Source organism: Condylura cristata, unplaced genomic scaffold (genome assembly GCF_000260355.1).
Source record: "Condylura cristata isolate star-nosed mole 26May11 unplaced genomic scaffold, ConCri1.0 scaffold00001, whole genome shotgun sequence".
In the NCBI taxonomy this organism is placed as follows: Eukaryota; Metazoa; Chordata; class Mammalia; order Eulipotyphla; family Talpidae; genus Condylura; species Condylura cristata.
The window spans coordinates 27,762,632-27,775,671 of NW_004567102.1; the positions used below are offsets into that span (position 1 = coordinate 27,762,632).

At 33.6% G+C, this 13,040-nt stretch overlaps 1 protein-coding gene across 13 annotated transcripts in view; it reads left to right on the top strand.

Annotated features, from left to right (window-relative positions):
• The window catches only part of RIMS1 (regulating synaptic membrane exocytosis 1), a 418,725-nt gene that overhangs the window by 246,233 nt on the left and 159,452 nt on the right, over positions 1 to 13,040 (top strand). The window contains exon 1 of one of the 13 annotated variants that reach the window (XM_012721841.1): positions 5,242 to 5,326. The exons of 10 other annotated variants lie outside the window; for them this stretch is intronic. Coding sequence is in view for 1 of the 3 variants with exons in the window: in XM_012721830.1 (XP_012577284.1) it covers positions 5,887 to 5,941 (55 nt within the window). In the remaining 2 variants the exon portion in view is untranslated. Of the gene's footprint in view, positions 1 to 5,241; positions 5,327 to 5,453; positions 5,942 to 13,040 lie in introns of those variants that run through there. 2 more of the 13 variants (XM_012721830.1, XM_012721835.1) reach the window with 2 other exon arrangements.

The window sequence follows — 13,040 nt, forward strand, 5'->3', positions numbered from 1 at the left end:
AAGAGTAAAAATATTTTCCAGCTTTGAAATTATTAGGGGAGAATTGGGAAATAATATGTACATTTACATTTATTTCAGTGCTGTTTTCTTAAGATGGTGATATTATGTGGAGCTGAGAAAGTCAATACATTATTGGTTATTATTTGTGAAATCATTTTTGCATCAATTACTAGGACTTTGAGGATAAAAACCATAATTTTAATTATTATTTCAACATTAACAATGTTGGCTGTTGTTACACATTTTATCTTATTTCTTAGATGTTACATTAGCACTAAAGTTTAATTTGAAAATAAAAGTTTTGTATAGTGGTGTTGACTGAAGAATCTAGTTTCCTACAGCCTCAGTGTTCAAGAGCAGACAAATGACTTAGAAAAATGTGGTTTACATACATACACACACCTTCAACTACAATAAAAAGTAAACTGCCATTTGCAATAACATGGATGGAACTAGCTGGGATTGTGCTAAACAAAATAAATTGGAAGGACAAATACTGAATGATTTTGCTTCCCTGTGTATAATACAGAACAACAAAGCAAAGGGCCACAAAACAACAAACACTTGACATTTTCAAACTTGTAACCCCTAAAAAAAAGCACAATGCTGTAAGCCAAAAAAAAAAAAAGGAAAAGTAAAATACTTAGTTTCCAGAACAAGTCAGTCTTAGTATGTATTCCTCTGTTTCTATAAGTTGCTAATTCCCCTGTAGCTCAGATTTGTTTTAAACATGATTATGCTATAGGACATGAGGTATGGAGTAAATGCAGATGCATTATTTTTACTAAACATCATCTATGTTAAAATTTAAAATGTAATGATTATTCATAGAATAACATGTTTAAATTAAAATTACATGTACCTGTTTTAGTGAAGTGGTAGCAGTTACATAGAGGAAAACAGAATTATTTCCCCCCTATAAATAGGAGTATATATCCCATTTAAGACTGAAAATCTTTATAATCTGGAAAAGTCACACTTAGTAGGAAACGTGTCCCAGTTTTACATATATTTGCATAATATTATGTACATATATTTACCTCTGCTAAGAAAATACAGAAACTAAAGAAGTACTCTACCTTTAAAAGTATGTGCCATAGAAGGAAAAATGCTGTACATGAAGAATATACAATATGTTCAAAGTTAGCATAATTTCAAAAGGCTTCTTCAGGAAGAAATAAAACATTGTATTTCCACAAACAAAGAAATAATAATAGGAAACACTCATTTAATTGATTTTAATGGTACTGAATGAGAGCAAAAGAGTTATGATTTAAGAAATCATCCTGTGGGCTAATGGCCATTTTGTTGTCATAAAAATCCTTTATTTAGCTCTCTTCGCAAATAAGCTCACAGCAGGAGAAAGGACACTAGTTAGAGTAATTTGGGGGATAAGTAAACAGAAGGAATGGCTAGGAGCATCGTGTCATCTGGCAGAGAGCTTATTTCCTGAATCCTGTGGATCTGGTTAAAACCCAACAGAGATGCCAATATGCTTCTCTTCAGTAAATGCTACCAGTCTCCACACCACCAGGCCCACCGAGGTTTGTCTATGCTATTTTATCCAAGTGATTCTTTACATAGCTGCACAGTGCCTGCAATGACCTGAGTCATTCATGCAAAGAGACTTTCATATGCTTACACCAATATTTTCTTTCAGTTGCCATTTTCTGCTGCTCCTGACCCCAGGGTTGTTGCTGTTGTTTAGTTATATGAGTGGGATGATGGAGGAGACACTCCATGCTTCTTAGATAAGACATTAACTGTTTTCAAAAGCCAGGCAGAAATCCTCAGGCTGGATTTCTTTACAAGGTTGCTGTCATATGTGTACTGAGGTGCCTGTCTCTTCAGAAGGGTAGGAAGAAATGAGGTCTCTTGATTCCGAAGAGGGAACAGTGGAGGCCCGGCAAGGATGTGCTGGTAAGCAACAGAGTGAGTTTGGGGCATAAGAATCCCACTTCATTGTTTTATCCAGTTGGGCACAAAGCTGATTTAACACTCTTTGTATCTGTTTTTTTAGTGTAAATATTCCTATTCTGTGTGTGTCAGGTGTGGGGTGATTTTGTGCCACTTTCTTCACAGTATAACTTTTCCAGTTACCAACTTTTTCTCTGAAAAGAAATTATTGAATTTACAGTATAGCCCTAAATTTAGATTGTGAGGTGATTAATCATAATTTATTTTTGTGTGTAATAACCAAGCCAAGAAAGATTTAAGGATTAGAAAGTCAGTGTTCTCTAAAGATAAGGAAAAGCAATAGTAAGTTGCTTAATTGTGCATGAGTTTTGTTTAGTAGTGTGACCCAATCTTTGCTCTCTCATGGTAATACAAAGAATGAGAAATCTATAACAAATTGGAGTGACTGTGGGAAATTAGTCCAACAATAGGAAGTTTGTGTCATTGTTTCAAAAATAATGGATTCTGAGTTCTTGTGAAGAAGCTGAAACCTTTCCATTAAAACAAACCTTGACCTAGACAACAACCCAAGGTCAAATGGTACATGTGAAGTAAACTTAAAATTGCAATTGATATTAGGTTTTGTGTTATCTCTCCAAAGGGAAATCATTATATTGGACTTCAAAGTGGTTGTGGAATTACAGCTGATTATGAGGCTGTGAAATATGTTATCACAAGGAGTGAGAAATATTTTAAATAAGTAAATGATATTAATATGAATTTTTGAATTTAAATAAGTGAGTGATATAATAAAAAGGTATTTTTTTTCTAATTTTTATGTAGATATGACCTCAGTGGATATACCTGCTAGTATAGATGGGTTCTCTGAATATGTGGTGCCCAGAAATGAGTGAAAGAATATTTTGCAATGAGTTCAACATCACCATCTGATTTTTCTAATATTAGTTTTCTACTTTGGCTGCATAGATTTGAAAGCTGTGCAAGCCATTTCAGAGACCTTACTTTGCTAATCAAGTATCTTTTGTTACAAATATAACTTGTTACTTTTGATATATTCCCTCATATAGTAGTACTCTTGCAGAACTCTGGTAATTATATCAGATTAATTTAAATTTGTGAGATAGAATAAGGGTTAGCTATTATGTTAATGGCATTCAAATGTGTTTAATAATTTGAGATAAGTAAAAATGATAAAAAATAAGGAGATATAAAATAAATATTTAAAAACAGTATAATTATGGATATTTTAGTGCATTAAAATGTTTTAATTAATTTGGTTTAGGATTCTTAAAATTCAATCCAGTAAAATTATGTGGTACCAATTTTGCATAAGGTAAGTGAGTGAATTGGTTGTTGAAAGTTTTGGCTCTTCCTCTACATCTGTTCTCTTCAGTGTCCTTAATGGACCGGCAGATCTGTCTCTAGACCATTGTCTTCCTTATGATAGCTCCATAGTACAACTTAAATTCAGCAAATGTATAATTTCAACCCCACAAACTTCTCTGAAAAATCCCCACTGGCAATAGAGATAGGTGATTATAAAACCTCCTTACATCACCAGTTTTTCATACCATCACATGCACTTAACAAAATCTGGCACAACTTTGAGCTAATTTACCAAATTAATTACAATAACTCTTACCTCCCACAGTGGACTGAAAGCTAATCCATAGGCTTGAAAGTCAAAGTCAAGTTCAAAGTCAAGTTTAAAGTCAAGCTCTATTACCATTTGATCTTGGGCAAGTTTAGATTAGCTTTTCTGAGCCTCATACATAATATTATATAAGTAATATCCATTGTGTTATATGGTTGTGAAAATTAAATGAATTGACTAAAAATGACATAGCATAGTATTTGTCACATAGTTATTCAATTAATGTTTATTTCACCCTCTTTCCTGCAATAGTTTGGCCTGCAAATTATTGAAGTATTACAACACTGTATATGATTTGTGGGTAGTATCACACCTCCTCAGATGATTAACACAATACTACACCCACAACTTAGTTACCCATAGTCCTGTGGGCTCCACTTGCCCCATCTTCCTCTCTGGTAGCTTCTGTTCTGCAGTCAGATTTCTGGGGCATGTTTTTGGTTTAGTTGTTTCTTTGTATTATGTTTCCCACATATGAGTAAATAATCTGGTCTTTTTCATTCTTCTTCTGACTTCTTTTGGCATAACCCCCTCCAGTTCCAAATCCATGTTGTCTCAGATACCACAATTTCAATTTTTTAATATTAAGTAGTTTTACATTGTGTGTGTGTGTGTGTGTGTGTGCACAAGCATCACATCTTAATCCATCTGTCTTTGGGTACTTAGATTATTTCTGTAACTTGACGTTGTAAATGATGCTGCAGTAAACTTAGGGGTGCATATATCTCTATTAATTCGTGCTTTTGTCAACTTAAGCTAGATCCCTTGGAGTGGGATTTCCTGGATCGTTAAAGTAGATATTTTTTTTTTTTTAAATTAGAGAAACCACAGTCTGGTTTGTTTTTTTTTTTTTTTACTTTAACTGGTTTAAAGAACACTTGTCAGTTTGTGGAAAGGATAAAAATAATAAGTATAGTATATACTGGAGACTAAAAATAAAGTCTTTTAAGAGGAGAAAATATGTTCAAAATAGTGTGTTTGCACCTGGTAATTTGCAGTTGCTTTGGTGATGATGAGATGATCCCTGCTTCCGTATTTTTTTTTATCAGATAATTTTTTGGCAAGTATGTAATATTAAACAAGCATTGTATTGGGTTTAAATATTGAAAAGTGGTTTGTAATTTTCCCTTTGTTGTCATTTGATCATTTCATTTTCTTAACAAACTAGAAGCAGTATGCCTTTTCTTTTCAATAACATTCCTCAATGGATTAAAAAACTGTATCATTGTTCATTATTGTTTCTGGAAACTGAATGGTTTACCATGATAAATATGAAATTAGAGGAGTGACATAATTTCAAGTCAACTAATTTTGTTTTTACTATTGCAGTTTGTTCTATAACTCATGATATGAGGGTGGATAAGATAACTGTAGTTGGTCTTATGAGAGAATAATGCTTCTGAAATGTCTTAAATCAAAAAAATCTATGGGACTATTGATTCATCTTTAAAAAATTATCTGAAATGCAAACCCCCACCCCCATCACCCATACTCTGACAGAACTTATATGGGTCTGTCCTTTTGCCCCCTGGAGATGAGCCATCATTAGCACTAGGCTGTACCGGAACATCCTGAAGGAGCACTTTTCTCTGTGTTCCCAACAATCACTCCTGTGCTTGGGTTTATGCTTCCTGGTGCCAGTTGTCACTGGGCTGAATAAGAGCTCTCAGTTAGGGGAACTGCAGAGGAAATGATCTTACAAAGGCCTTAACAGAAGCATGACCAAGAATTGATAATGGGACCAAGTCAGTACAGGTGAGTTTACTGTGGACCATAAGCCAGAGGGGGTCTGCTCTAATACTCTTGTTCTCTGTTAATCTCAGTAAAAATGTCACTGGGTGGATATCAGGAGGAGCTCTTCAGCATTTGAGTCTTTTATTCTGTGCTAGCTTTAAGGGGCTACAGCTTTTCATGTGTCTGCCTATAGAAAAGTAGCAACTTCTGTGAATTGTTTCCGAAAATAGTTAATTATCGACCTACCAAAGTTTTCACATTTGCTACAGTGGGAACCTCTTTAGTATAGCACAGAGCACTATGGATTAATGCGGTAATCAATGAGAATCTGTACACTGCAGAGATCTGTTTTGATGACAGCAGCACTTATGGCCTTTTTTAGTGTCACTGTTGTATAATGTTGGGCACTGCAGACTTCTTTTGGTTTTGATTTAGAATGCAAGGACCACAGAGAATTTTATTCAAAATTTCTTTGTCATCTTGGTGGATTTTTATTGTGTTGTGGATTTGTTGCCACTGCCAGCTTGAATTTAGTGATTTGATTCCAGTAGCATTTATTTAACTACTCCGATGCTGCTGTTATGTTTGCTGGGTTTCTGCAGTTTCTACTACTTCATACACCGCCCTCAGGAACAGGTAAACTAAGTTATAATATTAATCTAATGTAAAATTAATATTAGTGGAATATGTTGTTTAATTATCCAAAAGAATAAGACATTAAAATGCCTCATTTAGATTCTGTCAACACTGAGTAAAAAACATTTTGCTATGAGTATGGAAGCTACACAAATATGTTATTTTAGAGTGCAATGGTTATTATATAGTTGTATTAGATGAAGTTAATTTCATGCTTTAAATCAGTATTTGAAGTGCATGTTAAATTCCTGCAATTTAGTATTTAACTAAACTTGTTATGTGTGTAAATATATAGTTAATTCAGAAAGTATATATTTTCCCTTTCTGTTTGATCAAAGAATTATTTTCACATATTTCCAAATTTACTAAAATTGGAAGGTTCAGAGTTAATCTTAAAAATAGAAAGATATAAGTTTATACAGATTGGTTTTTGAAGTGTTAGACTAAGTCTGGTTTCTAATTGACAGACTAGATTTTAGAGCACATTGTGGAAATGGTGTTATTTTGTATGCGATGCTACACACTGTGGAGAAAAGGAAACACTATTCAGATGTGGGAAACAGAATCTAGAGAGAAAGAAGTAAAGGAAAACGTGGTGTTTGGAGCCAAAAACTTAACTGTATGACCTTGGGTAAAAGAGTAACAACGCCTGTATCTCTTGTTTTCATTTTTCCAGTTTTAAAAATCACTACTCTTCTCAGCAGGAAATATCATGACATTTTTTCAGGTGCTCAAGATCATCTGGTGGTAAAAGAATCATTAAAATTTAAAGCTGTGCAATTTTCTTCATATAATGTGGAAACAGAGCTCTTTCTGTTTCTCCTTTGCAGTGTCTTAGCAGTTGATGCTTTTTTAAAAGGGAAAGTATGGCTGTTTTAAATGAAAACTGGTAAATGTCTTGGTGCCATTGTTACTATTTTACTAAATAAGTGTAGCGCAAGTTTGAAGTGTCCGGAGAGCACCTGCCGTTAGACTGTACTCCTTGGAAGGGGAAGAGACATCACGCGTTTTGCTGCAGCCTGATATGGCCCTGGATGCAGACTCTGGGGCTCTCTGAAAACCTGCCAGGATCGTGAGTTCCTCCCTGCCCCCATGCTCCCTCTCTCTCAGGTACAGGGAGTACTTTGCTGAAGGCAGCTGGGGAGAGCTCCTGCCTTCTCTTCTCAGCAAATGACTTTCAAAAGTTCCACTTTCTGCTGAGGGAAAGCTTGAAATCCAAAAGATCAGGAGAAACTGGGTAGCAGCAGCACCATACCTCCCACCTACAAAAGTATGAATCAGATCACTGCCTGTGAAACACTAGTTAACATCCATGAGTCTGGGCTAATTTTTTTTTTTTTAAAAGGAGAAAAGAGGATGTGATTATAAATAGAACTGTGGTTACAGAGTTCCTAATAAATGCTAGTTGACAAAGATCATGAATATTATCATTTTATTTATCCAGTCTTCTTAACATTAGGCATCTGTTGTCATGAGCAGAAGACTGAGACAGTGATGGTTCAAGCTCTGACACTCAAGTGAGGCATGAAAGTAAAACAATGTGATTGATTGCTCTGTCTAACTTGGAGGAACCAATCCGTCTGATTTATATAGTCTCTAGACATACTGTAAGAGGGCAATACCTGCATTAATAAAGTGATTCTGCATCATGCAGGAGTTTGTCCTACCACTCAGGCCTCTTCCAACCTCCTGATTTTATGTGGTGCAGTTAATTATTAGGACATGATAGAAAAGGTCTTCAGATGAATGAGATATTTTCACTTTGATGTATTGACAGTGAATGTTGCTAAGGAGAGTCCTATTAAAGAACTAGTGGAAGTCACTTGGAAAATAGACAAGCTTATTAATGAATGGCAAGTCAATATTTTTCTCTATATCCCTTCCAGGTAACCCACAGGCAACTTTCATGAAATAAAATAAATGCTTCCATTCTTTTTAATTTTGTAAGGCCGGAAAAGTTAAGAAGTATATCAAATTATAAAAATAAAGAAATCAGTGAAATGATATTTCTCTTATAATATTCTTAAGACTTCCATAATATTTATTACATCTGTAAATTGTAGGCAAGTAAAATTGGTTTATATTTTGTATAGAATAATTTAAGTAGACCAGCTTTTTCTTTAAGACAGGAGTTGTCATAATCCCATATGAATTGATCAATTTGTTATAGAAGTATAACAAAAAAGTTTAAATTAAATCACTGTCTCAAAGAAATTTTTATATGTGTTGTATGATTTTTAAAAACCTGGGGGGCAAATGCTTATCTTCACTAACTATAAACATTGAAGAGAATTCAAAACTGACTTCAGAAAAGAGAGGTGATTGATTATATTAGGTAGTGTGTGCTAACATATTTTCAGTAATGTAACATCTGCCATGTCTTTTAGACTTATTAATAGCTTTTGAAGTACTTCTTATAATGAGAACCTATTAGCATTGCAGTGTGTATTTTCTCTCTCTAAAGAATGCTTAGTCCTTGAAGCTTGTTCTTAATTTCTAAGTAGATTTAAATTGGAACAATTTTTTATCCACTTTGAAGTTTTCCTTTCATTTCAAGATAATGCTTTCTAGTAACTTATTTAGATTATAGATAATTTTTTATTTTTTCTATTTTTTTCCTCTTTAGTGAATGCTTTTGAAATTGTTAAAGGCATTGATCAAGGAAGATACACTAGCACATCTGTATATAGTATTTCTCATGCTTGTTGATAATAAAGACTTCTAAAAATGTGATTCACACATACAATGCAATAAATCAATGTTATTTCAATAAAACTGAACAGTAAATACATGAAAATAATATTGTTTATAAAAGTACTTTCTGAGATGAATTCCCTTGCTTACTGTATGTTATCACACATAAACTTACTCTGAGTCTGATTTCTTGATTTCCTAAATGTTTTTCTTACATAGGGGTCTTAATAAAATCATACTGCTTGGGCTTAGGAACCTACCAGAGAGGACAACTTCTTGAAGTAATGGCAAAGCACCAAGGCAATAGAGCAAGACCCCAGTCTGAGTCATGCTTTAGCCAGACTCCTTAGCCATTTGTTCCCTATTTGGAGGGAGCAAGATCATCAGGCCTTTCAGAGAAATAGAATTCTTCTATTTCACAGAAGTAGAGAAAGGAATAGACTCTACACAGAAAAATGCTTTTGCACACATAATTTATGTACAGTCTTAAAGAGTATACTGATCTCCTAAACCTAATTATAAACCATGTAAATGAATTCACATAACTCTATTTTGTAACCATCAGGCAAGTTTTAAAACCTGAGTTATGTACTTAACTTTGTTAAGTGGTAGAAAAAGTCTACAAAGGTAAACTGTTTCTCTTCCATAATGACTGAATAAACATAAGACCTGCTTCAAAATGTTCTCGTTTAAAAATTAACTACCGTTAGAGGCCCTCCGTGGTGGCATAGAGGATTAAAGCACAGCACTAAGAAGCTAAAGCAACTTCTACATGTGTTCGATGTGCCCCGGAGGTGACCCACATGGCGCAGCAGACCTCTCCTGACCCACCCACTGCTCCCCTCAGCAGTGTATTTCACCAATCTGCTTTTTCGCTCCCCACTTCGTCTCTGGTGAAGCCTCTCACCACCCCTGAGCCTCTGGCCTGTACCCCAGTTCTGTATGCACAAATAAATAAACCTTTAAAAAAATAGCTACCATTAGATATTATCATGTTATGTCATATCATAGTAAAATATCCTCCCAAGCTTAACTTTCCAAAATATAAATTATTACATATATGAATATAAGTAAAGGGGTTTAAATGACTTAAAATTCAAACATAACAAAGTATTTGACTTAGAAGAATTGGGGACTATGCTTTATATGAATTGATACTTGCTAAGGTTTGTAATTTCAGAATGGCTTGATAGAGACTAGATTTTTGTTTGTTTTAAACAGTAGATTTCTTTGACAAATATGTGTGACTCCCTGATCAGGGGCTACTTTTGTTCTAGATGAGACCTTTAGTTATAGAGATCCCTAAGTATGTTTTATAGAGATCCCTAAGTATGGTTAATTTTAGTATATGTGATTTTACTCTCATCAGAACTATTCAGTGAGGTCATGAAAATGATGGGGTGGGGGGAGAGAAGGAATAAGCACAGAATAAAAGACTGGAAAATATTTATATAATCTGAAAGATCCTTTAGAGAACTGGTGAGAAACATGTAATGAGAAAGATCCGTCTTAGAAGTTTTTGCTTAAATTGTCCCCTTTTTTTTTGTTTACTATACCAAATCATTGAATACAGTATCTTTATTCTTCACATTTTCCCTATCTGGTTTTACAAAGTTAAGTTGCAGTGGGTACAATTTTCATGCTAGTGAATTAACTATATATCTTAAGGTTTTATTGAAAATATGATGCATTGATAATTAAAGTGAGCAAAAAATTGTAATAGTGCCAAAGATCAGGGCATGAAAGTGATGAATCAGGCGTATATATGTGTGTTTGTGTATGTGTGTCTGTTATTTGTTGTCATTTAAACAATTAGTACATCACTTTAGAAACAAATAGAAATGAAGGAATTCTTGGTATTAAGTGAAATCATAAAGGCTAGCAAGATGAAAGATAGCATAATTTTGGTGTCATCTTAAAATTAGAACTATTTCAAAAGTTCTTTTTTTGAAAAATAAAAAATGCAAAATAACTTTCTTCTGAGTTCTTTAAAAAAACATATTTCATACAGGAATAATAAATTTTACAGGAATTCATTCAGGAATAGTAATATTCATACAGGAATAATATTTTTTATACCTAAAACTAAATTCTGCGTACAGTCTTGCCAATTAGAGAGAAAATAAGATTAAATTTGGAAGGTGCTATTGACAAACTCATTTTGAATTGAACAAAAGTCGTTAATTGATTTAAAGTGTTTCTAAAAATAAATATATATTTATATTGAGGGAAAGATTAATGATAGTGTTCTCTGAATATTAGAAATATTGTAATCACTATAATTTACTGTCTATGAGTGGCATTTTCCTGTAATTCTGCTTTTAAAACTATACATAAGCTAACACTATAACATCAATTCCATTTTTTGGTGAAGTTGTTTCCCGTAATACCAAAAATATTTTGAGATTGATAGGTGGAACAATATATGTTAATGAAAATATTAAATCAGTCTAGATCTTAATTAGGGAATATTTGTTATGAATTTAGCTGGCTCTCAAGTAAGTCCCAGATGTGTTTTCCAGTGCTGGCTTTTCCCACCAGGTTGCCTATAATTTGGCCATGGTTCTAGAAAGCAGTCTTACTTTTAGTAAACACTAAATCTAAAGCACTATTTAATAAGCATTTACTATGTGTTTCTTTCTGTTGTGGTTGCACCAATAAATAGCGATTTAATTTTGTAATTGTAAAGATTTAGTTTCTAATCCCTCTTTCTGAATGACTGTGTTTTCTAACATGCTCTGTATTTGCTAACCAGTTATTATTGTGACCTTTTTATATTATTTTAATTAAAATCTCTCACATCATAATTGTATATTTCTCTCCCTTTCTCTTAAAATAAGGCTGAAAAGGGGATTCATCTTGTTTCTTATAAAATTTTATCTGCCACACAGTAATTTATTTTTATTTTATTTTTTTGAAGATTTATTTATTCATACAGAACTGGGGTACAGGCCAGAAATGTAGAGGGTGATAGGATTCACCAGAGATAGAGCGGGGAGCAGAACAGGCAGATCGTCGAAGTATACTGCTGAGGGGAGCAGTGGGCAGGTCAGGAGAGGTCTGCTGTGCCATGTGGTCACCTCTGACAGGCGGGGGACAAGCGGGGATCGAACTCATACGGAAGTGGCTTTAGCTTCTTAGTGCTGTGCTTTAACCCGCTGCGCCACCAGGGAGGGCCCATACACAGTAATTTTTTACATTGTTATATAATATTTATTTTAAGATCAGGTACCTAAATAGTATGTTGTACCTAAATAGTATGCTCATAGAAATACTCATAGTATTTCAGTGTTTGGAATATGTAGATTCTTAACAAATTTGTTTTGTGTACTTTTTTATACTTGGTCTTAGCCAAAAGGTCAAAAAGTAATTTTTGTGTTTTTTGTTTTTAAGTTTCCCTGTCCCTTTTCTTGTGAATTCTTAATGTCATTGTACTTGTCTGTACCAATGCTTTTGCTCTCTTATAATGTGTCTGCCTCTTCATGGTCCTGGGGTGGGGATAAATTTCAAAGAAACTTTCTTATGATGGTAACTGTGAATCTGTGAGCAAAGACCTACTGGGTTTTTCAAACAGATACATTACTGGTTTTTACTGAATAAGAATTTTTTTTTTCACTTGCTTTCTATTCTTTGGCAAGATTCCAAAATATGCTTAGCTAATTTGTTGTTTAATGTATTCTACTGATTGATGTGGGTAAGGCACACCAGTACATCAGTTCCACTTTAGTGATGTTTCCTATTGTTTCAAGAATGCTTGAGGTTGATAGGAAGAAAAATTTATAGTTCAACGAAAACAGTATAGTAACTATATTAAATTGTGCTTTGTGCATGCTTAATTTTATTTTAATTCCCATTTTTAAATCTATTTTGATACCAGAGTAACTTTATATAGCAACACAATGTATAAAAATATAGCTATCTGAAATGCTTATATGTGTATAAAGAACCTTGAGGGAAAGCAAGGGTATTGACTGCAAATATCATCATGAATATCATCACATACATTGTTTTAAGAATATTATCACATGCATGTACTATCAGCTATAAAATTTACAACTTCCATGACATAAAAATAAATCAGCTATTAAGTACACACTGACTTTTCCTTATACTAATGCCAGAGAGATTTCTTCTATGTAAATTTCACTGAAATATTCAGCAACACCACTGATCAGTGTAATCTGAATACCATCATCACTGTGATCTACAGTGTTATGTTGAAGAACAGTACATAGAAGAAATTAAAGTTGCAATAAGGGAAAAAGGACTGTATTTTAAATATAAAATATTCCAGATACATGAGCTGTATGTTAATGTTATCAGTAATGTTTTTAGAATACCTATATCAGTTTACTGCATATCCCTCTCAAAGTCCTCTGTTGATGTTGTTGCTCTAATTTAAATA